At 40.3% G+C, this 26,387-nt stretch overlaps 1 protein-coding gene across 3 annotated transcripts in view; it reads right to left on the bottom strand.

Annotated features, from left to right (window-relative positions):
- The window catches only part of GRIP1 (glutamate receptor interacting protein 1), a 564,631-nt gene that overhangs the window by 63,140 nt on the left and 475,104 nt on the right, over positions 1-26,387 (bottom strand). For 2 of the 3 annotated variants that reach the window (XM_074942092.1, XM_074942091.1), the window contains exons 8-11: positions 15,281-15,428; positions 13,185-13,354; positions 10,193-10,348; positions 9,366-9,518 (exon numbers count right to left, since the gene is read on the bottom strand). In XM_074942092.1, the coding sequence (XP_074798193.1) occupies positions 9,366-9,518; positions 10,193-10,348; positions 13,185-13,354; positions 15,281-15,428 (627 nt within the window). The remainder of the gene's footprint in view (positions 1-9,365; positions 9,519-10,192; positions 10,349-13,184; positions 13,355-15,280; positions 15,429-26,387) is intronic. The other variant, XM_074942093.1, reaches the window with a different exon arrangement.

Below are 26,387 nucleotides of genomic sequence, written 5' to 3'. Positions count from 1 at the left end.
ACTCATTAAAAAATGACAAAGTTACTCCTTGTTATTAAATACGTTTTGCATTTTACAAGTTGTTAGTACAGCTGTAGAAAAATCACAATGGTTTTCCTTCCTTGGGGTTTGTGTAAACATTTCCTTCAGTTTAAGGTTTATAGCACTAGTTTTTTGCTTTGAGTTTCAAGTTAATATGATTTTGCAAACTCAATTTGCAAATTGATTCAATACCCACTGTAGTCAATAGGAGTCTGTCCACTGGCTTCAATGGTTTTGTATCAGGGTCTCAAGACTGTTTTTTCATGTCACTTATCTTCTACTCATCTAATTAGGCGCCACCCCAAAAAAGAAATGGACTATGAACATATTATAAAAACAAACTCCTCACCCCATAACCGCAAGCAGCTTCCTCAGCCAAAAGTACCTTGTATTCTTATTAGCTTCCCTTAATTCTCCCCTCCTTATCTTTTCTTTCTTTTTTTTTTTTTGGGTCATCATCTTCCTGTTTAGTGCATCAGCTTCCCGTTTAGTCTAATTTTAGCTAGCCAGCTCTTTGGGGGCAAACATAGAAGGCTTAAAGGGACTTTTCCTCAATCACAAAAAGGCACACACTGTCCAAAATGAAAAGCTAACAATTCTGCAAGTAAAACATAAAAATGCAATAAAGGAGTCCCCAATCTACCAACTGCTTAGGCACTCTTTTATATCTGTCATTCATTAGCAATATCTTTTTACCAACTTTTTTCCCCCGGCATCTAAACTACTATAAAGTTTTGACCAAATCAATCTGAATATACTAAAAACGTGTTTGGTGAAAAACAAAGCTGGCTAGATAGAAGTGCACATATTTTTATAAATTGACAAATTCAATTCAATTGTCTTCTGCAATTTTACTTCAACAGTTTTCCACCATTTTGATGTAATGAACTGTGCCACAATCTAGTTCACAAATATAGATTTGGAGAAGATCTCTGGAGCTTCATGTTGAATGTTAGAAGAGAGGAAAGGAACTGGGGTTACATTCCATCAGCCATATTTCAGCCTTCTTTTTCTGTCCTGGCTTCACCTATGACTTTTTTGTTTATGTTGAACTCTGTAAGCTATGGAACAGAAAGATTCTGTGGCTTCTCTGAATTGGTTTTTGATTTTGTGAGTGTGTGGTTCATTCTTTATTGCTATGATTGGGCCAATTTCCCCTGAGATGTTGACAGTAGCATCATCAGTGTGTAAACTGTCAAGTCCCTTAAACCTCCATTAATCATTTTGTAAATATAGTGCCTATTTGCAGAATCTCTTGCTATGTAAAATGGGTGCGATATTTTGATCAAAGTTCTCCTCCTGATCAATACAAACTCCTAAAACAGATGACTGACATTTTTCAAATGACTTTTTTGGTTGAAAATGGCTTTAAAAATTATGAAGCCATTTTGCTTTTTTCAATGTTTTTGTTTTTCAAAAATTTGTGACTTATTGATGTACAATTTAAACTTTTTCAATTAACCTACCATAAGACTAAGGGTGACAGATGAAGAATTTTTTTAAACTTCTACAATGTTCATTAGGATTTTGTTAGATATTGCTTCTTACTCAATGAGATTTAAATAGTGTACTAACCACGAATAGGTCAGAGAATGATTACATCTGAGAGTTCTAATTTTTTTTCATTTTATAAGCAAATCATGAAGACCTCCATGTCATAGTTTTCTCTGCCCTTTTGGGTGGCATCATCAGCAACTCAGGCAAACTATTCTGAGGGTCTATTTTCAGACACAGAATCAATATTTTAAGTAGGTGCACATTTTTCTCTATGCTTATGCCATTATCAGATCACTTCTCATATTCAACCAGGCATTTTGCACTAATGTCAAAGCCAGTTCTTTTTGTTCTTTAACTTTTCCTTTTGTTTCTTCGTTTGCAAGTTGAAATCTGTCTTGAGGAGTATATCTAAGGTAAAGTGCTTCTGTCTTATTTCAAATTCTAAAATTATTTTAATGGCATAATCACCAGTTGATCTTTGCCATTGTTTAGGAGCCGAAGAATTGTGGATGGGCTGGCTCTTGAATGAAGCAGATGTTGAAGAGCTGTGATTAAAGTTATGATCACAATTATATTTCCATGACTAGGTATCTGTCTAGGTACTTGTTACCATAGTATCTGATTACTGTAGTATATTCAGTGACAACAATGGCATCAAAATATTTCACTTGCGAAATCAAGCTCATCAGTGTTATTCTCTTTCACTTTGAAGTTTCATTCAAGAGAACAGTTGATCTTGAAGCTAGTTTTCTGCACTTTTTGAGATGAGAATGAATATTCTCTCTTTTGCTACTCAAATCTTGATAACGTTTATATTTTACTTCATGAAAATTATGTTTTTGTTAATTCACCCATCCCATAGCTTCTTTCTAACCACTTCTTTCAACTTGAGACATGCTGAGTTAGATAAATTCATACTCAAATGTCTTGTAATCACTAAATACTAAACATCCATATGCAGTAAGAATGAAAAACAAACAAACAAAAACCTCTGGTTTCAATAATCTGAAGTCTGAAAATTTAGATAACATGGGTCTATATTTATATGGCTATCAGATGGCCCACCTACCTGCCAGAAGTTTCCAAGTCCTTGCAAAGCAAACCTTCTAACAGCTCATAACTGCACACATTCCCCTTTCTTTAACATCAAATGACAATTATTCCACTCACTAGCCACATCCCTCCCTCCCATCACCCACAACTCAACTTCTTTCCTCCCTCAGCTTCCTTCATGACAGCTCTGATGTTCGACTGAAATTAGGGCCTAATACTTATAGTGCTGAGACACTTCCAAATATATATTTTGTTCATGTAGGTACAGCGTCTAAGTGTGCCACCAAAGTTCAAAAAATGAATAAAATCTTACAAACAATAAAACTCCACTGGAGGGTTTGCACAAACCTGCCGGCCACTGCTGCCAGTAGAGGGATACTCTCTGCCTAGCTTCTAGGGTGTGCGCAGTGAAAGCCCCCAAAGCTTTAGCAACTGGGCAAGGGCTTCTGGCTCCTGCAGTTTAACTGCAGTAGGGATCAGACTTTGCCACTTCCAACTACTTGAGGGACATCTAAAAGGCTTTGTGGATAGAGGAGGGGGCAGCCCTGGCATGGCAGCTCCCTCTTTCGGAAATCCAGGATATGTAGGTAGAAACAGCCACATGACGCACTCTTGAAGAGGCTGGTATGAAGGGAGGGAGGACTAAGCACCAGACCTCCGTCTTAAAAGATATCAAGGATGAATGGAGACATAGGGGTTGGTTAAGGCCTTCATTGGTTGGGATAGTTTGGCTGAACATCTGAACTTTTGGATGCTTCTGAGAACTGGAGTCCAAACCTTTGGAAATTTCCCTGTCTCTAAAATTTGTCTGGAGTTTGACTATGGTGTATTAGGGCTTTGGGTACTATTGGTGTATTTCTGCAAGAAGAGCATGTAGGATACTGGCTGCAGTGAATCTTAGTTAATTCTGAGGGCTAGTTTATTGCATGTTTTTATACATTACATTGAATATGCAAGCACCTATTTTACTAAATTCTCCTACGTGTAATGTTGTTGGCCTTCTGGGGACTGGTTTACCGTGTGCTATGCAGTATGTAGATTTGTAATCTTGAATATGGGGATAGCATATTTGTTATTTTTATTCCCCTAATAGTGACAGAAGAAGGACAAGAATTATTAAAAGGAGAACAGGGGATATTTTAGCTGCATAATTACAAGTTAGCAGGGGAACTTTGACAAATGTAAAATGCTCCATATTCCTAGAGGCAGTGGAGAAATTAGTCAATGATAGCAATACGTGGTAGATGATTGTCATTGGGTATCCCATTCTGTTTCAGCCACTAAAGAGTTCATAGGGAAACAAACTGCTTGCTCAGCTAGGGCTGACTGGTGGACTCACAACAACTACAATGGTAAAAGGACTGCAGAGCAGAAGGGCAGGGTGGCTGAGAAGCCACAGAAAACAAGAACCTTCAGCAACAGGCTAGTGAAAAGCCGCCCAGGAGACGAGACCCTCTGGAGGAGGGGACTACAGGAGTGACTTGGAGGAACAGCCTGCAGGACAAGCCTGGTAGGAAACAGCCAGGGACACAGTAAGAGGTGGGGAGAGCTTGGAGCCAACCGCTTTGTATTTACATAGCCACACTGCCCAGCATTTGGGGATTTAAACTCTACCCAAACAGTGACGTAATTGTTTCCATAGTAAGTAACATACTTTAAAGGTGAAAAAGCAGAGGAAGAAGAAAAATAAGTGGCATAAATAAAGTATGTGATGGCATGGAGGTGTCTTAAATTTTCACAGTCACATGTTTGGGAAGCCCTGTATAAGTATTACAGTCATTGTAAACTCACAATAAAATGTTTATAGTTCCCTTTATTACCACGAGTTTGGGATGAGCATATTAGTTATGCAGCTTTTTCTAACAAAGGGCAATACAAACTTTATCGCACCCTTCACCAACATATCTTCTCCCTTTCCCTCAGCAGACAGAGACTTATTACAACTTACATTTAAAACTGTCCCACAACAATCTGACTGATTAGAAATTGGTCACTAAACCCAAAACAGATTGTGCTATTGCTCTTCTAGGCAAAGGGCAACAATCTATGTCTGACATAAATCACTGTTGTCAAACAAGGACATATGACCAGTCTCCCATTAATCCACTACAAAAGGAGCTGGCAGGCTTGTCCAAATTCTTCCGCTTGGCATTGGAAGTGGCCATCTCTCTGAGGGACATAAGAATTGCCATACTGAATCAGAACCTATGGCCATCTAATGCAGTGCTCTGTCTATGACAATGGCCAGCACCAGATGCTTCAGAGGAAGGTGTAAATGTAACACCAACAGGCCCCGGTCATTGGCGGGTGGGATTGAACCTGGGATCTCTGGAGCTAAATGCATGAGCCTCTACTTCATGAGCTAAAAGCCATATGGCCCTTAGCTAAGGCTGTAGAGCAAACTCATTAATCTCTAAGTGGTCTTGGTGCCACTAGATGGGACAGAACACCACACCCAGAAGGTGTGTGGGTTACATAAGGACCCCACAGTGGGCAGATCTGGAGTAATCAGCCCCTCCTCCCCACTTTAGATGTTATCCTAAACTCTATTAGTTAGGGATTGGTTTAAAACCTGAAGCATGAGGTTTAATATCGCTTCCTGGGTTGGCTGCATCCCCAGTTTCTCCTTAATGCAGGAACCATTCTCATGTGTTGCAGTGCGTATGTGATTAAAGGGTGAAAGTCACCCATGGGCAGACTTATGCCCTTTTATGTTGGCTCTCTGCACAGGGGAGAATTTGACTGAAAGATGTATGTTTATTAAAAACATTCTAAAAATATCATAAAAATAAGTAGTGACTGTCTCCAGAGGCAACGGCGGTAATAAAATTGCCTCAGGTAATAATAGTTTCTTCAATTGCACAGAATGACCACAATCTGACAGGATACCTCCATCTCAGGAAATATTTTTGCCTTGGGCAGTATTTTACTGCTATCCCTTTCCAACTCAACTGGTATTTGTATAATAAAACCTCCATGCGTAGAGAGAGAAAGAGATTGATACTTTATAATACTTAATCCCATTAACGCCACAATATGGATTGACACAGTATCTCCTAATGATCTCAAAGGATATATTAGCAGATGATATGTCAAAACATGTATTGGATCAAATGGCTGATCAGATAAAAAAATCTGATGAAGGGCAAAACTATATGAAAAGAATTGTACGGCTAAAGAAACAGGCAACAACCCCCCCCCCAGTGTCACATGTTGTTATTTGCTATTTCCCACAAATATCAGAGATGATTTACATTGGTAAGAAACCACCATTTTGTTGTGACAATGGCAGATTTTTGAGAGGGGGTGGTGCTTTGTGCTGTGGTGGAATCCCACAATTTCCCTCACCACCATCCCCAAGAGAAACTTGTTCAACAGTGGAAATAGTGAAAATTCATCTCTGACTAATGCCCTGATCCTGCAAGCTGAACCAAGCAGGAACGCCCATTGACCTCAATAGATCTCCATGTGGGCCAACCCTTATGTCTGTGCAGAGTCCAATTCAAGTCAGCGGGGATCTGTGTAGGCACAGGAGGGTCATCATTATGTATCAGATTGCAGGATCATGTGCAAAAACTCTCAGAATGAAAGACAGTAGTTTGACACACTCTATTTAAAGTGGGCCTGGATTCAGCAAAATAACTATATAAAAATGAAAAAAGAAAAGGAGTACTTGTGGCACCTTAGAGACTAACCAGTTTATTTGAGCATGAGCTTTCGTGAGCTACAGCTCACTTCATCGGATGCATAGCATATCGTGGAAACTGTTTCCACGATATGCTATGCATCCGATGAAGTGAGCTGTAGCTCACGAAAGCTCATGCTCAAATAAACTGGTTAGTCTCTAAGGTGCCACAAGTACTCCTTTTCTTTTTTCTTTTTACGAATACAGACTAACACGGCTGTTACTCTGAAACCTATATAAAAATGGCCCCTCTGCTGAATGTAACTGGTACCTATTTATCATGAAATGCCCAAGGAGATTAGAGAGACTATAAAAATAGAAAACTCGGTAATAATGGAGGATTTCAATTATCCCCATACTGGTTGGGGTACATGTCACCTCAGGACGGGATGCAGAGATAAAATTTCTAGACACAGTTAATACCTGGTTCTTGAAGCAGCTTGTCCTGGAACCCGCAAGGGGAGAGGTAATTTTTGATTTAGTCTTAAGTGAAGCCCAGGATCTGGTCCAAGAGGCAAATATAGCTCAACTACTCAGTAATAGTGACCAGAATGTAATTAAATTTAACATCTCTGTAGGGCGGAAGATACCAAAGAAATCCACCACAGTAGCATTTAACTTCAAAAAAGGGAACTACACAAAAATGAGGAAGCTAGTTAAGCAGAAATTAAAAGGAACAGTAACAAGAGTGAAATGCCTGCAAGTTGCATGGAAACTATTTAAAAACACCATAATAAAGGCTCAGACTAAATGTATACCCCAATCAAAAATAGTAAGAGGATCAAAAACAGTCTACCATGGCTAAACGACCAAATAAAATAGGTGGTTAGAGGCAAAAGGCATCCTTCAAAAATTGGAAGTCAAATCCTACTAAGAAAAACAGAAAGGAGCATAAACTCTGGCAAGTCAAGTATAAAAATATAATTAAGCAGACCAGAAGAGAATTTGAAGAATATCTAATAAAAAAACACAAAAAATAACAGCAAAACATTTTTTTAAGTATATCAGAAGCAGGAAGGCAGCCAAACAATCACTAGATGATCGAGGTGCTAAAGGAGCACTCAAAGAAGACAAGGCCACTGCAGAGAAGCAAAATTAATACCTTTGCATTGGTCTTCTCTGCAGAGGATGTGAGGGAGATTGTCACACCTGAGCCATTCTTTTTAGGTGACAAATCTGAGGAACTTTCCCAGATTGAGGTGTCAACAGAAGTAGTTTTGGAACAACTTGGTAACAGTAATAAGTCACCAGGACCAGATGGTATTCATCCAAGAGTTCTGACAGAACTCATATATGAAATCGCAGAACTATTAACTATATTATGTAACCTATCTCTTAAATCAGCATCTGTACCAGACTAGAGGATAGAGAATACAACACCAATATTTATTTAAAACACTCCAGAAGCGATCCTGGCAATTAGAGGCCAGTAAGCCTAACTTCAGTACCAGGCAAGTTGGTTAAAACTATAGTAAAGAACACAATATTCAGACACATAATTGAATACAATTTGTTGGGGAAAAGTCAACACAACTTTTGTAAAGGGAAATCATGCCCCAACAATCTATTAGAAGTCTTTGAGGGAGTCAACAAGCAGGGGGACATGGATGATCCAGTGTAGCTGGATTTTCAGAAAGCCTTTGACAAAGTCCCACACCAAAGGCTCATAAGCAAACTAATCAGTCTTTGGGATAAGAGGGAAGGTCCTCTCGTGGACCAGTAACAGGTTAAAAGATAGGAAACAAAGGGTAAGAATAAATGTTCGGTTTTCACAATGGAGAGAGATAAATAGCGTGGTCCCCCAATGATCTGTTCTGGGACCAGTGCTGTTCAACATATTCACCAATGATCTAGAAAAGAGGATAAACAGTGAGGTGGCAAAGTTTGCAGAAAATACAAAATTACTCGAGATAGTTAAGTCCAAAGCTGACTGCAAAGTGCTACAAAGAGATCTCACTAAACTATGTGACTGGCAACAAAATGGCAGATGAAATTCACTGTTTGAAAAATGCTAAGTAATGCACACTGGAAAACATAATACATTATTACGGGGTTTAATAGCTGTTACCACTCAAGAAAGAGATCTTGAAGTCATTGTGGATAGTTCTCTGAAAATGTCTGCTCAATATGTAGCAGCAATAAAAAAAAAGCTAATTCAATGTTAGGAACCATTAAGAAAGGGATAGATAAGAAGACAGTAAATATCGTAATGCCACTACATAAATCCATGGTACACCCACACCTTGAATACTTCGTGCAGTTCTGGTGGCCCCATTTCATAAAAGATATACTCGAAATGGAAAAGTTACAGAGAAGGGCAACAGAAATGATTAGGAACAGCTTCCATCTGAAGAGATTAAAAAGACTGTGACCGTTCAGCCTATAAAACCGATGACCAACGGGGGATATGGTAGAGGTCTACAAAATCATGACTGGTGTAGACAAAGAGAATAAGAAAATGTTATTTACCCCTTCACAGAAGACATGAATCAGGGGCACCCAATGAAATTGTAGGCAGCAAGTTTAAAACAAACATAAGGAAGTACTTCTTCACACAATGCAAGTCAACCAGTGGAACTTGTTGCCAGGGGATGTTGTGGAGGCCAAAAGTATAAGTGGGCTCAAAAAATAATTAGATAAATTCATGGAGGATAGGTCTATTAATGGCTGTTAGCCAGAGCAATCTCGTATATTAAAATGGTATGTATTTTTATGATGACTGTAATGATTTTAGATAGTTTCCTCGTACAAACTGAATAATAAACTCACCCAACTGTGCTTAAGTATTGGAGGGGTCCAAAACTAGCATTGCATACCCATCCAGAGAGTACCGAAGCAAACTACACTAAAATAATATATATTTTTAATCATGGGTTGCACAAACTAGAAATAATCAACCCGTTTTAGTGTTGGATGCCAACACTACAATTGCTGATTCCTGCCCCGCAAATCAAACACACTGACACCTAAACTATTGCTGCTCTCCTGGCTACTTCTCTTTAATATATTTACCAAAGTAAAACTGCAGTAAATTTTGTGCCTTTTCTCTCATCTTGTTTCCCCAGCCCCCGTCTGTTGCACACTTCAAATGACTGCTGTTACCACCTACATGAGCTTTTGAAGTCCTTCTTTTTCATTCGCCGCCTCATCATTGTTCCGCGTGGGCTGGTGGAGTAGAGGCTGCGAGGTAAGGTCCCCATGTTCAGGGAACTCAGGCTGTATGCACTCATGGAGGTAGGAGAGAAGGACGAAGACACCAAAGCTGTTGTAAAAAATTGGACACTTGGTACACAGCACTCTATAGCAGGGAACAATGCAGCATAAGCCTGTAACTCACTCATGAATCAATGGGTATGGTGCACAAAAATGGTGTGTGTATCTAATAACAAAGACACATATCAAACCTTAGGTGTGACCCTAGATAACAGCATAGCCAGAATTTCAACACCATGTGAGGCATAAAAGGAAGCAGGAGCTGGGAACTAGCAAAAACACTGTAGACACAAAAATAAAAATATGTACTATACACCTTATTTTAAACAAAGTACATAAAATAAATATTTTTGATACACAATCATGAATCAATGTAAATCAATGTGTCTGAATATTGACTCTAGAAATGCCTTTTTAATAGGTGATTTCTGACATAACATTTGTAAGCCATTCTTTTTATTCTAATATTATACTGCACATAAGGTGCTGAAACCTAACGATTTAGTAATATGGTTTAAAAACCAGGTCACTGAGAATTTTCAAGCCTTTCTCCATCTACAAAGACTGTCCAATTAAAGAAAGAAAAAGGCATACGTTGTCAGAAATAACCTTGTCATAGTTATGAAAAAAAGTGTGACACCCATAAAACTGAAATGAGAGAAGTATGAGAGGAAGAAGAAGAAAAAAATATATATGTCAGGAGGAAAAAGCATGGAACATTACGAAGGTTTTTTTGAGGAGGCGTTTTCTGGAATTTCCAGGCTGGCATCCTGCAATGGTCAGGGTGGTAGGTGTTATAATGGTGGTAGGTGATGAGGCTGCTGTGGTTGTTGGCACAGGAATCCCAGGTAAGTTGCCTGTTGCTCCTTTGAACCTTCACTGCCCGCATGAAGGGATGACAGAAAATAAGAAAACAAAAAGGGACCAGAGAAGAGGGAAAGGTAACCGAATTGCATAAATAAAAAGTAACAAAAATGAAAGCAATTTGAAAAGGGGGAAAAATTAATGTGGCTTTGTCCCTTTTCTTGGTGATCAGCAAACACTGTGATCAACTTCAGGGATGGAAACCTTTCATCTTCCCAGAAATAATGCTTTTTTTCCCCCAAAAGATAAGTACTGAATCAATTTCTAATCTCCCTCTGGCCTTAAGAGCTAAGATTAAAAACTTTTTAGAAAAATACTTAAGTCAACATTATTGAGATGTATGATATATGACTAGTAATTACAGGTTTGCAAATCTCCACCTGCATTAGCAGGACTTGTATATATTAAGAAAATAAAAAGGGTCTATAAATCACATTTCCCATAATGATTTGAAGTGGTTTACATGTCAGTCATTTCAATTTTCTGCTTTGACATTTTAATTTTGCCAGCATCCATCACTGGCATTATATCACCCTGGGCAATAAACTACTTCACTCAACCATCAACACAAAAATCCTATCTTGGGGCTTGATTAAGAAGGACAAAGCAAAAGTCTAAAGTCACTATTTATGGTTTTGCAGCATGATCGTCAGATCTTTTCCTTTTCCGGATTAAAATTAAGACCATATTTGATTCCTACTCTCAGGTTTGTGCTCAAAATGGGAATGGCCAAAATTTGTCAAAACCATAAATGGAGGGGTGGGGTGGGGAGAAGGGACTGGCTCATGTTGATCGATTTGCCAAAACCCAGGGGGCTACTCCTAAATTATACAAAATGGTACAGATAATAGCCACCCTCATTTTTAGTACAGAGATGCATCTCTAGATGCACTGTGGTCTGTTCACTCTGAACAAGATGGAACACAGTATTTTGTGACCTGTAGTCAGTGATTAATTTGTAATGAAAGAGGTCCTGTGGCACAAACAATTAGGTGCCAGGCTCAAACAATTTTTTAACTTCCATAACTGACTCAGCACCAGAGGTGCGGAGGCTATGAACTGCCAAGTCTAGAGCCCTGGCAAACCCTAGAACAAATTAAGCACTGCCTGTATTCGCCATTGGTTTCACCTTTGTAGTAAAAGATGAGGTGGGATTTGTCAAACACTATGAGCTGCATTTGGTCCAAGGCCTAACTAAATGCCAGAGGAAAAGCTATAGTTTTCCTCCATTTTATATTATAGAAGTAGGATCTCTTTCTTGGCTGAATACATTAAATCTTTTGTATCTAGAGATTGCCCTCCCTCCCCCGCCCCAACCCCAGTGGAATGTTTCGTTACAACAAAGGGCAGGTGAGGGAAGGTAAAAGGAAAGGAATGTATTGGACTTAAAAAATAAAAGATGTTTTGCTAACACCACTTTATAAACCATCTGAGGGTCACCTGCAGTGAAATTAGGACATTCAGTTCCTGGACAGAACCACTAAGCTTCACTTCACAGTCCAATAGACCAAGGCCTGAACAGCTCACTGATCTAATTCTAATAAAAGTAACCCTGAAGAAGTCTATAAAAACTTACATATCAAGCAGGGTGATGTGGCCAGGAAAATCCCAGCAGCCCTAGTAACAATCTATCTCAATATTTTGTTTTAATGAATCAAACTTACTGTAGTTTCCTATCATAACTTTTCAAATTCAACTGATTCTTCTTCTGATAATCTATGTCAATTTCTGAGCTTTAACCATGGTGTAAAAATTAAAATCTGATAAGAATAATATGGCCAGGCGGATTTTCATTATATTCAGGTTGCTATGAGCCCTGTTTAATTAAAAAGGCTGCTTCCAGCAGGAAATTATCTGGCAGCTCTTGCTGTTTTTTCTCTTGAACTGTGGATAGATGTAAAAAGTGTCCTATGAGGTGGAAAACCATACAAATTACATTTCCATATCTTGCAGAATGATCATTCCAATTCAATAAGAATTCTGTATAAACCTATAGCATGTACATTAGTAATTCATTGAGCTATTCCAGTCCAGGACTTCTTAATGCTGCAGTAAAATTTATGGGGCAGCAGTAGACAAAGGAATGAGCTTGGCATCCCAATATAAAAGAAAAAAACCTTAAAAACAAATGGGGTCTCTTGCTTTTTTTATTATTATTATTATTGGATAAACCCTTTATTCATCCATTAACTCTCTTCAGATATTTTGGTTGGTTTTGGGTTGGGTGTGGTCTTTTTTTTTTTTTGCCAATTCATAATTCAGAGCACATTCTAGGGTGAACGATAACTGCTTTCAACAGCAAGAGCCTTAATGACTCAACAGATCATAGAAGATGGTGTTGCAAAGTACTCTTATATCATCCAGTCCATCTCTCAGCTAATGAAGGATTGTTCCCAAGGGTACATTTGTTTCAATAAAGCATGTTTCCTCTTGAGTAGGCTGTGATTTTTAAGTAACACCACCTGGGAGTCTATACTCAAAACATTTGGGCTCTTCTGGTTAATTTAAGGCAGCTGCCTCGTTGTCTAGGGAGAGCTCCCCTAGAAAGATATCCTTGCATATACCTACAAAGGTATATTCACCAACTCTCTTTTTTTAATATGACTGGAACTATGCAGGGGCACTTTCAGCAAAACATTTTCTCCTTATTTTTAGGGATTTCTGAGGATAGATCGAGGTAAACAAACAGTACACAGCTTGCTAGGGGTTTTCAGAAGCATAACCCGGAGAGCTGAAAAGAAAGGTTACAGATAAAATTGCCTTAATATCTTTTCCCTCAGTTACAGCAATGGCAGTAGATATGAACATGCAAGAAAGAGGAAGTGGGATCTAGTGTTACAGATCCCCTTACCGTGTTCTGGTCCCTTCAATGCTAGCCGAGTCTGATGGTGAGGAAGGATCTCAAGTTTGACATTGTCTGCTGTATTAGCCAAGAACTGCGTTGCTTCTGCCAATGTACAGTACTCCATGCTGGTACCATCGATGGACAGAATATGGTCTCCTACATGTAATGCACCACATCTATACAAAGGGAGAAAAACTCAGTATGATAAAGTGTGCTCTTTGCTTGGTATATAAGTTTTATAGCCTTCAAATTGGTCATGGCAATTATGAGACTGTGTATTTTTAGAGAGAAAAAATTAATATTTTATAAGGATTGTCACTGGCCAAACTTTAAGTCAATTAGTACAAATCTTAAATACAAGTCCGTAAATACAGTATATGTCAAGACATCACTCACAGAACTGGAATGGGATACTAGTTGACTACTAGTATATGTGTGAATGGCAGCAGAATAAATGAGAAGAGCTTAAGGAGACTCAGCAAGCCTGCTCATATCCCTCACACAAGCACCCAGTTCATCATTTTTTGAGTTATTCATAGTTAAACATTTATTAGTACAAAAGCTGTAAATGATGATGAAATTATGCAGTAGTCAAACAAATAATGAAACCAGGGCTGGCATGGTGACTCGAGGAGTGGGGTGGGGAGGGGGCTAGCTGCTACATCTTGCTGCACTCAAGAGACTGGCTACTGGATGAGTTGAGAAATGCAAACACAGCAGTCAGCATCCCGACGTACCAGTCAAGTGGACAGCTCCTTTAATTGGTTACCCCCTGTGGAATGGGAAAAAAACAGAGGGAGAAAATTAAAGCATCCTGCACCATTGAGCTGGAGAACCCCTCTGGATCAATGGCCGTCACTCTCAAAGGTTCTACTGGAGGGTAAAGCCCACAGTGGAGCTGTAGACTCACTGTTACAAGTGGGTGCTACTAACAGCACCATTTTCAAAGAGGAATTACAAGGAAGGGTGGCTGGGGACATGCAGGAGAAATTTGCTGCTGAAACATAATATTTAAGGCAAATTTTAAAAAAAGATCCCACAGCTTTAGTAGAGATTACACCATCTGGGGCAGTGGTGGGCAACCTGCGGCCTGTCAGGGTAATCCACTGGTGGGCCACCGGACAGTTTGTTTACATTTGCACAGCCGCCTGCAGCTCCCAGTGGCCGCGGTTCACCGTTCCCAGCCAATGGGAGCTGCGGGAAGCGGCACAGGGCTGTGCTGGGAGCTACTAACCGCGAACCACAGCCACTGGGAGCCGCGGGCAGCTGTGCAAATGTAAACAAATTGTCTGGCAGCTCACCAGTGGATTACCCTGATGGGCCGTGTGCAGCCCATGGGCCGCAGGTTCCCCACCACTGATCTGGGGGAAAGTATCTAATCATTTTTTTTCCGTTTGTAAATATAATTTTATCTCACGTGGAATTTTTCAAATGGAGCTGAAAAAGGGATTTTCCTTATAAAATAACTCTAAAATACAGAAGCCAGTCTTTCTAATACCTCAGTGGTATTCTAAAATACTAATAAGAAAAAAATCCAAGTATAAGGAGTTCCATTTCACTGTGCCACAAGAATGAATGATGCACCCTAAAAGAGCACTTCATGGTTGCTAAGTCTCAGAATGTACTTACTTTGACAGAGGTTTCATACTGTGGGACTTACTTTAAGAATTGCAGCAGGGTATTTATTTTTAATGCTAATCACTGCTGCAGCATTATATTTAAAAAAAACCAAGCAAACCTTCAAATTACTGTGCAGCACAGCATAAGCAAACAGGTTCAGACATACTAGAAAGAGGAGATAGTGTTTGTTTATGGGATGACATAGGGTATTGTTGGGGGTTGGTTTGTTTTTTCTGTAGTTTAATGCCGTGTGAATGAGCAAAAGTAAAATGGTGTCTGAGAATCTTTTTAAAAGCTCTACATTATAGAGCTACTGTCTGCCAAGAGGGGTTAATTTTAAACACTAACAAGCTTGAGAGCGTCTTCTTCAGTCAAATTCATCTAAAATGCCAAGGGAAGTTTTTTTAAACAGCAACAAAAATACTGATAAGATATAAAATGGATGCGTAATCCTATAATTTAGAGTCTTCTGTAGCACTCACCTGTCTGCAATACTTGCAGATTTGATTTTGTCTATGACAATGACCTGTTTGTTGCAGCACATCGAGGTAGTTAGTGCAACCCCAAGAGCAGCACCAGGAGTTTTGGCAACTTCCACTAGCAATGGTCCAGATGCTGTTGCTACCGAATCTGTTAAAATTAGACCAAAAAGAGTATTTCAGTATTACACCAATTTGGTATCTGTGCCATTTTCATGTTTCATTTTCACATAAAATCTCTACCATTACTGTATTTCTCTAGGCCGCAAACAGGAAAAGCACATTGGACTGGGGAGTTCCAGAGGGAGCAATTATGGGATTTAAAGAATTAACTAGGGAGCCTATATTGTGAGTGTGGAATGAATGAAAGTGAGAACAGGTGAGTTTCTAGGGCTGTGATGCTTTGCTTGAAAGCTCAAGAGAGGGCAGTAAAGTCATTGTTGATAACAAGGTGTGGAGGTTAGGCACACGAGAGCTCTGACTCGAAGAACCCTATGAAGCAGCAGACAGATGCAATTCTGAGATGGAAAGAAAGAACAGAATGACTTGCTAAGAGACAACAACTGAAATAAAAATTCATCAGGGACATAGAATGCTATGTAAGTAACTAAGGCAGTGAAAAGTTAAAGATGTTTCAATATCTGAATGAAGACCAGCAGAGCTACCTACATAGGAAGTGAATAGGTATAAAAGTATAAGATGTATAAAAGTGCATGCTGGTTTAGCTTTGGAGAAGTGGAGGGCCTTTTATAGTAACTGAAATGACTGAGAGAAAAAGGTGAAGGAACATTTGATGAGAGGTGGAATCACCAGAGACTCAGGCTCAGTTAACGGAAAAGACCATTGTGGAGAAAATGGAAGAAGGTGACAGTATGGCAACTAGAAATAATATGAAGAGCAGAAGAGAAAGGTGCGTGGAGTGATTCAAGAGACACCTGCCATAGATGCCCTGTCCTTAAAAAGGAGAAAGAACAGTCCAAAAATAGTAACTCAACAACTGGCCAAGAAGAAAGCACTGAATAGAAACCAGAAAGAAAGAAGCAGCAAATGAATCTAATTAGTGACTCTGTGTTGAGGAACTAAGCCCAAAATATTTGTTACCCAGATCAAGGGAAAAAGATGGTAGTCTGGCTCCTGAATGCCAAGATAAAGCATGTGATAATAAGAGTGAAGTATATTCTGAAAAATAACTGGGGAATCCCTACCAACTATTGACAATCAGGCAACAAATGAGACAGGTGAAGGGAGATTTGATAAAATGAAGATGCATTTCAGGGATGTAAGACTGCAACTGAAAACTGGGACGAAGTAAATGATCTTTTCAGAGGTGCTCCCAGTGCCAAGCATCAGTGGAGAAAGGAGAATATTAACATTGCAGTAAACTTAATGGATGTAAAGAAGGAGTTTTCGTTCACAGAACACTGGGATGCCTGCTGTGAGGAGAGGCACATGTTTAGATGTGACAGTCTACATAGAAGCTGCTGGGACTGAAATTGGTAGTGTTTATTAGCTGGGATTTAAACTAGCTAGGAAAAGGTAAAGGGGACATGAGCTCTTTTATTGAATCTTAAAGAATCTGTCATGTATTTCCAATACACAAAGTGTGACAGAAAATGGAATTCTGTAGAAGAGGAAGAATGTGATGGTGTGATTCAAGACACATGTGCAATAGATGTCCTATCCTTGACAAGGAGAAGGAACTATCCAAGAACAAGCCAAAGATAGTAACTCAACAAGTGGCCAAGAAAAAAGCACTAAACAGGTACTCGAAGATTAAGAATGTGAAATGTTGTATTATTGTCCCAAAGCATAAATACAGAGGAGAACGTGTGTGGGAAGTAAACAAACAGAACTGGAAATGCTATTAAGTAATAGAGGTCAGGTGGTCCTCATAACTAGTATACAGGAATGAATGGGAGTGAAGAGAAGAAAGAGGGGTGGGGTGAAATTGTTCATTATGTTAGAGGTATTAGCTAATTATTCTTCACAAAACCTCCTGTGAAGTAGATTGATATTATCATCCCCTTCTTGCAGATGGAAAATTCAGGTAGAGAAATTAAGGCTAACATTTCCAAGAGTGGCCACTAATTTGGGGTGCCTCAATTTTGTGCCCAACTGAGACCCCTTGGGCCTGATTTCCAGAGGTGCTGGACATCCATATACACTATTAAAATCAATGGAAGTAGAAGGCACTTATCAACTCTGAAAATCAGGCCAAAAATGACTCAAGTTGAGCTCTCAAAACAGAGGCACCCAGAAGTATCCTTTTGAAAATTTTTCCCTAGTTAACTTGCCTATGGCGGCAGAAAGTGTTCATTGCAGAGACTAGAACTTATGAACTCCTGGCTCCCAGTCCTGTGCTTGTTGTCATTTTTTCAGCTAATTTTGTCTACTGATGTTTGGAACTACAAACAAATTATTTAAGCATCAGTATTTTATGGTACTCTGTAAATAGGAAAGCCATTTTTGTCATAAATATTGTGGCAAAGGGCTGTACCAATAAAGATTCTTCAAGTGATAAACTTTAACCTGGCATTGGCCTGTCACTAGAAAGTACTTCCCATAATCTATGTCTCCCCTACAACAACAAGGAAAAAAGAAGATGCTAATGTCATCTGGTGGTACTGAGTCAATGTCTCAAGATGCTGCTGCAGTGCTGGCAAAGTTACTTGTAAAAGGAAAAATCAGCTTATGCCTTGGCAGCATTTCCAGATGTCTGTTGAGATATACTAGGAAGGTAAACTATACTAAGGTAGACAAGGTGAATAAATAAGATAACTACATTAGAGAAAGCAGAAGAAAAGAAATGGAGTGTGTCCAACTGAGAAAAATAAGCACAAGAAAGAGAAATCTGGAAAGGATAATCAAGTGCATATCCCCTGACAGAGAAGGGTTAGTTTATCATGTTGAAGTAAAGCATGGGTATGAAAAATGAATCCATACAGATATAAATTATTCATGTCTAAAGATGTTTCAGTCATTAAGATATTTACACCATGACTGAAGCATTTACACACCGTGTTGATTTCCTGGCTATGTAATTATATAAGATATACTGATGAATGTTTGCATGGAAAACACTCTAGAATTTTTATTTCGTTAATCAGTTTCCCCACTTCTGAGCAGTGCATCTCAATCAGTACACAAGGCTTGATTAAAACCTCCCAGAGGCTTTGAAATTACTTTCTGCATGCTAACAACAACCTTGCCTAGATTCATATTTCTTCAGATAAATAGTAGGGAACCGTTTTTGCTTGTTAACTTTGATCATTAGCAAAAAGGCCTCTCATATTTAATGTACTACTCAAACCAGTGGCAGGTTTAGAGTTAGTGAGGCCCTGTGCGCAGTTTCATTTTCGCCCGCCCCCCCACTCCCAATGGTAGTGATGGCGGTGGCTGGGAGCCCCGGGGCCTTTTAAATTGCTGGACCCTGGGGTAGCTGCCCCTTTGTCCCCCCATCAGCGGCCCTGAGTGCAGGGGGTGCTGCAGCACCTCCACGTTTTATGTGGGGCTCTGCTGCCGCCCCGCACCACTTATGTTAAAAAATATTGTTAGGAGCACAGAACCAGCCCGGGTTGGGGAGACAGGGAGGTGCCTGAGTCTGGCCATGGGAGCTGCAGCGTGGCCGCGGTGGCTAACGGTGATCACAGCCGCTTGCTTTGCAAGAACCCAGAGGTCAGGAGAGACGAGCAGAGATCAGTGCGCGGAGGCAGCAGGGTGCTCAGGTGGCCGCTGATGGAGCCGTGCCCCACCCCTCACCTTCAGGTGGGTGTTCAGCCCACGTGGGTCTCTGCCCACTTCGCTGGGCTGGCCAACGGGGCAGCAGCAGAGCCCGCAGAGCCCTGGGTATGGGGTGGCAGCAGAGCCCACAGAGCCTTGGGTGCGGGGTGGCAGCAGGGACCCTGGGCGCAGGGCGGCAACGGATCCCCATATAAAACTTGGGGGTTCTGCAGCACCCCTGGTGCCCCTAGTTCCCATGCTATGTTTTGGGGCCCCCTGTTGTTGGGGGCCCCGTGCCACAGAATGGTATGCTTCGAGGTAAAGGGGCTCCTGACTCAAACAGCGATGGGCAAACAGGTCTGGATAAAATAAGTCATCCCTCATCCCAAACCAAATGCAAAGTGAACAAATTGCAAGGTTCAAAAAGTCTTGTTAACTTTTAATTTTTTTCTGTTCAAAGTCTACTAGTACCCTCTGGTTTCAGCTGGGAAGTGCTGAAATAACATGAGAACAGTGTTTCTGGAGAGATTTCGAGCCCTATTTCTAACTGTATGTGCTCTCCACTTTTCTCTTGTACAAACGGAAGAGAAAGGGAGGTTGCTTGTTTGGGAGCTCTGATTTTTTAGGTAAAAGGCTATCATCTTAAAAGGACAGGCATAACCATCACCACCAAGACAAGTTGGAAATAATCATTATAAAACAGTTTTAAAATAGAGAAGAGGGAGGGATTTCACACAGTCTGTTGAGCTTAAGAGGGCAGCAGCTGTTGAAACACACAGCTACTCAAAGACTACTACTGGTATTCGGTCTGTTATTTGGGTTCTCCGGTGGCATCTCCCTCCTTAGGTGCTCCAAAGTTCTACAATCTGGTCACCTGAAAGAGATAAACAGCAAAGCCTGCATAGCTCTTTTTTGTTGTGCTTCTCTGACCAAAGCCAGTAAAAATGCAGTGAGCCAAAAAGAAAAGTAAAACCACCCACAGTAGCTGTTCGAGGTCAACAGGATATTTAAACATGTGGGTTTCTAATGGCAACTGATCATCAGTACATGAATCACAGACATTCACAAAATCCGATTCCTCCCAAAGTGAAAGGAGAGATCGTTGTCAGTTCCCAGGGGTTCCTTTGATCAGAAAAGAGATCCAAACTGATGGAAAAGCTCTGCCAGTTTCCAGAAATGTGGAAAATGTGTGCCCTGTTACAGGAGTGCTGCATGTCTGTATATATGTAAACGATCGGTCGGTCAAACGATCAAAATAATTAATTGTGATTAATTGTGAGATTAAAAAAATAATCGCGATTCATCGCAGTTTTAATCACACTGTTAATAGAGTACCATTTATTTAAATATGTTTTGGATGCTTTCTACATTTTCACATAAATTGATTTCAATTACAACACAGAATACAAAGTGTACACTGCTCTTTATATTATACATTTTTATTACAATTATTTCCACTGTAAAAAGATAAACAAAAGCAATAGTATTTTTCAATTCACCTCATACAAGTACTGGAGTGAAATCTCTTTATTGTAAAAGTGCAACTTACAAATGTAGATTTTTTTTGTTACATAACTGCACTCAAAAACAAAGCAATGTAAAACTTTATAGCCTACAATTCCACTCAGTCCTACTTCTTATTCAGCCAATTGCTCAGACAAACAAGTTTGTTTACATTTATTGGAGATAATGCTGCCCCCTTCTTATTTACAATATCACCTGAACGTGAGAACAGGTGATCACATGGCACTGTTGTAGCCTCTGTTGCAAAGTATTTACATGGCAGATATGCTAAACATTTGTATGCCCCTTCATGATTTGACAATCATTCCAGAGGACGCGCCTCCATGCTGATGACGGGTTTTTCTCAGAAACAATCCAAAGCAGTGCGGACTGATGCACATTCATTTTCATCATTTGAGTCAGATGCCATCAAGGTTGATTAGTTGATTTTATTTTTTGGTGGTTCAGGTTCTGTAAGTTTCTGCATTGGAGTGTTTCTCTTTTAAGACTTCTGACAGGATGCGCCACACCTTGTCCCTGTCAGATTTTGGAAGGCACTTCAGATTCTTAAACCTTGGGTCGAGTGCTATAGCTACCTTTAGAAATCTCACATTGGTACCTTCTTTGTGTTTTGTCGAACCTGCAGTGAAAGTGTTCTTAAATCAAACAACATGTGCTGGGTCATTATCCAAGACTGCCATAACACAAAATAATGGCAGAATGTGAGTAAAACCAGGGAGAAGGAGACATACAATTCTCCCCCAAGAAGTTCAGTCACAAATTTAATTAACACATTTTTTTTTAACAAGCATCATCAGTGTGGTAGCATGTCCTCTGGAATGGTGGCCAAAGCATGACAGGACATACGAACGTGTAGCATATCTGGCACATCAATACCTTGCAATACCTGCTACAAAAGTGCCATGCGAACACCTGTTTTCACTTTCACATGACATTCTAAATAAGAAGCGGGCAGCATTATCTCCCATAAATGTAAACAAACTTGTTTGTGTTGGCGATTGAACAAGAAGTAGGACGGAGTGGACTTGAAAGCTCTAAAGTTGTACATTGTTTTGTATTTGAATACAGTTATGCAAAAAAAAAATCTACATTTGTAAGTTGCACTTTCACGATAAGAGATTTCACTACAGTACTTGTATGAGGTGAATTGAAAACTACTTTTGTTTATCTTTTTTATAGTGCAAATATTTGTAATAAAAATAATAATATAAAGTGAGCACTGTATACTTTGTATTGTGTTATAATTCAAATCAATATATTTGAGAATGTAGAAAAAGATCCAAAAATATTTATAATAAATTTTCAGTTGGTATTCTGTTATTGTTTAACAGTGTGATTAAAACTGTGATTAACTGCAATTATTTTTTTTAATTGAGTTAATCTGTTTTGAATTAATTGCTTGAGTTAACTGCAATTAATTGACAGTCCTACTAAAAAAGTCAGTCAATAGACAAAGTATCAATAGATTGTGCTCAAGAATATGGAGCATAATTTCACCTGGTTTTGTAGGACCAACAAAACTGGTCTTTGAGCAATGCAAATGGCTGCTTCTGTGTAGCATCAGTTGCTAATACGGAAAATTGGCTACAAAAGATCATAACCCATGAAACTCAGGGCAGAGTGAGGTTCACTCAGTGAGTTCACACAGGCCCTAAACTTTTGTGATTCTCCCCCTGGATCATCTTAATCCTGTAGTATAAATGTTCCAGCAGCTCAGAGATTTCAAAACAAAACAAAACACAGCATCATGCTGCAATCCAGGTTTTTACAGGGCCAGTTCTTCACAGCCAGCTATGCATCTCCTCCCATGACCCGCCCTCTGCACCTCTTATCCCTCCTTTCACTAGCTGACAAGCTGCATCTCTGCTGTGTATGGTTAGTACACAGCACAGCTCCTCCATTATACTAGGGCTATTCAATAGCTCCTCTATCCTTCCAGCTACTCCTTGCCCACCAAAATAGCATCCCCCAAAATTGCTGCAAGTCAGTGCTGTGGATCTCTTACTTACTATCATTATGGCTGGGAAGAAATAAGTCATGAAAGTGAAAAAGCTCAATAAAGCAATGAGACCTCTAGATGGTATCAGTCACAGTGGTGAGACTTATCAGTCAACAACCAGTATTAGTGGTAATGCCTTCTGAAGTTCCAAGCAGCCCTGTAAGGAAAAGCAGCTGGCATACATAGGTGTGATCATGATCATGATTTTCAGCACCAACACTGAAATTAAAGACTCCTGTGCACTTAAAAAATAATACAATAAAGGAAGATAAGGTGCCACTGCACTTACGACTAAGTAGAAACATAACCAAACTTGCACCAAAAGTGGAGAGGAAAGCAGAGGAGAAATTCCTTGTGTTTTGTTTTGGGCACATCATTGTTATATATACATCATTTACTGTGACTAGGGCATTGGTGATGGGCACCAGCACACTGCCCAAAAGACAACTTTCCTTACAGAAGTGTTTCCAGAGAAATGCAAAATATTCCTCAGTTCATCTCATCTTGCTCTCTATAGATTAGAGGAAATGATCACCCTTGATCTGCTTTCACACCCCACTCTAAAGTCACTGGCTTATAAAAGCTGTTGGAGCATACTGAGACATGCTCCTCATAAAAACATAAAAATGGTCATACTGTATCAGGCCAATGGGCCATCTACCCCAGTATCCTGCATGCTGACAGTGGCCTATGCCAGATACTTCTGAGGGGGTGAACAGAACAGGGCAAAGTATCAAGTGATCCATCTCGTCATCCAGTCCCTCTGGCAATCAGAAGTTTAGGAACACCCGGAGCATGGGGTTGTGGCCCTTACCATCTTGGCTAATAGCCACTGATGGACTTATCCTCCATGAACTTATCTAATTCTTTTTTGAACCCAGTTATACTTTTGGCCTTCACTATATCCTGTGGCATCGAGTTCCACAGATTGACTGTGTGCTGTGTGAAGAAGTACTTTCCCTAGCAGAAAATTCTTCTCCACCATTGCTACACCTCGTATGATAACATAGTGATCAAAGTAAGGTTTGTGCTCTCACACAAACCAAGGGGAAAATCAGACATTTTTACCACTTACATGTAAAACAGGCTTCCTCTAGTAGCAAATAAGGCAAGCTTTGAGCCTGAAAGAAGAAGAGAGGGTATTCTTTCTAGCCCAGTTTTTGAGCCTTCCAGAAGCACTTTCAGCACAGTGGGGTACTAACAGCACAAACTGCAGAAAACACCTGTAGCCCATGTCCCTCAAATATTCTCTGCTGAGAGCATTCCAAAGCAACTGGAGTGCTTTGTCAGTGTATAACTCTCCCATTGCACTAGCCTTCTTTTCAGGTATCTCAAAGCTCTTCACAAGTGCATTAAATGCACAAGTGCATTAAGCGTCACCATGCTTCTGTGATGATCAGTGGGTGCTGTAGGTGGCAATCTGTCCCCTCCCTCCATCTTCCGTCAGCACTCCTCTGATCTTCAAAGTGAAAAGCTGGGACACTGTGGCTGGGTGTGTCACAGAGAAGCATTTTGGCGGTAATCAGGAAGGTTGTTGGTGAAGTGGAAAGAAAAAGAAGCACTCTCTTTCCTCTCCTACTTTCTCCCACTTTGAGAATGAAGAATTGGGACATTTCACAGTAGAGGACAGCATGGGAGAAACGAATTTTATCCCTCTGTGATTCCCAAACTCTTCCCCTTCAATTTAGCTCTTACCCTACACTCTCTTCCTCACTCCACAGAAACCTGCATTTCTTCCTCTATGCCTCCTCCCTCTGCCGCCTCAGATGCTGCAGGGACTCCTGCCAGGAGCCCCCTGTGGCAACCAGATGTACTGCAGCCCCTAAGGACAGGAGACAGAGCTTCCTCAAGGGCCAGCCCAGGACGGGGCAATTAACTCCTCCAGGAACTAAGGTCCGTCACAAACCTCACCACCTCCTGATCCAAGTGCAAGGCACATTTCCTTGACCTGTCCTCTCTAACATGAACAGAGAGCAACACATGCATGTGTAAATTTCAAAACAGAACACTCCAGTGCATACAATTCTTGCCCTAGGGAGAGGATGAGAGGACATGTTTGTCATGAGATGTTTGTCATGTTCTTAATCCATTACTGGGGGACAATTAGATACTATGGTGATAAGCACGGTATAAGAGCCAAAATAAATTTGAATTGATATAGGAGCTAGAGCAGCTCCAATCTTCTGGTAGCACGAGCTGGTCCTGCAGTATATCACGAATATCATTCTCCGTGTTTTACATATGGAGGGGCTGAGGCAGAGATATATTCAGGTGCAATTTTTCAGAAGTGGTTAGTGATTTGGTGCCCAATCTGAGACATGCCTTGGCCCTGATTTTCAGAACTGCTGGGCACACACAACTCCAACTGAAATCAATGAAAGCTGCAGTCTGAAATGGGGCCAAGATGTGTCTACTTGGGCACCCAAAATCAGTGGCCGCATTTGAAAATTTTAGCTGCAATACTTGCTAAAAGTCACGGAGGGTTGTGGCAGAGCTGGGAGTAGAACCTAGGAATCCTATTTCAAAGGCCTGAGCTTTAGCAGCAAGAGTAACTGTACAGATAATTTCACAGTGTCTTACACATAGTTTCTTTGCTGAAGACAATGGGAGCAATATAAAAGCACTCAGGGAATCTTTGCTCTTTCACGTTCACTTTTTTCATTAACTCACAACCCATTCATTATTGTCAGAGAGTATCTTAAACTGCACTTAATATATCTTGCTGTCTTTTCTCTGGTTTGTTTATTGTATGTTTAAGGATCATTGTTTTAGAACTATCACCCACTTGATGTCCTTCAAAAACACACTCTGCCCCCTCCCTGTAATACTATGGAGACACTGAAGTTGTCCTGGCTTTCTCAGTAGTCAAAATGGGGGAACATGGTGGTACTTTGCTATCACGCCCCATCTACTATGCTTGACAATCCAATAATCATATCTCCTTGCGTGCCACAATCCCTTAATTACCCAACACCCCCTTTTCAGATCCTAATCTGGTGGCTCCTTTTCAGCCTCCTCCAACTGTGTGCTGTTTCCATGGTCACTTGCATAAAGGGAAACAGTTAAAGGGACCATCTGCCCATTTTCAAGCCACAGATTGCTTTTTGTAGTGGAAGTGAGCAAGTTCCAGGGGTAGGGTAGCTTTCCCCAGCTCAGTTCCTTCAGTCCCCTCTCGACCAGTGCCCTCGTCTCTTCCCCTGTTGTCTTGGTCCCCTGCAGGTCTATCAAAGACAGGAAGAGAGGAAGCCCTTGGCACTTATTTTGTTTGGTTATGCTTTTGACACAAGTAATGGGTCCTGTGGGGAGAGGCAGCTTGAATATTGGCATGCTGTACCGAGGCCTACCAATACATTCAAGCCCTGCATTTTTCATTACTAACATCTGGTCATCCTTTGTTTGGCTCATTCTTCTCTCTCTCTTTCTCAATCTCATTTACTTTAATTGTTATGGCATTTCATTAATTCAGATTTAATGTCAAGCAGATGATTAACCCAGTCTCACTATCCCCTCTCCCACACATGGTTGATGGTTCCTTAATGTCATCACTCCAACTTTCAAGGGGGTTATATATTTTATTTAAACTCCCATAATGCACTCCAGGGTGGCTTGTCTCTCTAATCCTCACTTTGCAAAAAAGCTAGCGTCAGTGTTAGCCATGGACTAATATGGGTCTATTTAAAAAATGGGACTTGGGTGGAGGCTGAATGGTTTAGGAAAAAAGCGGGAGTAGTAACAGGGAGAGAGAGCACAGCTGTTACAGAGAAAACGTCTGCAGCATCTGAAGGGCAGGGGAGCAACATTACAGCCAGCAATGACCATTATCAATCATAATATTATACTATTCTTCATATTCTACTGTCCATAAAG

Source organism: Natator depressus, chromosome 1 (assembly GCF_965152275.1).
Source record: "Natator depressus isolate rNatDep1 chromosome 1, rNatDep2.hap1, whole genome shotgun sequence".
Taxonomy (NCBI): Eukaryota; Metazoa; Chordata; order Testudines; family Cheloniidae; genus Natator; species Natator depressus.
Note: the sequence above shows the minus strand (reverse complement) of the source record. Positions and strands in the feature narration are given on the sequence as shown.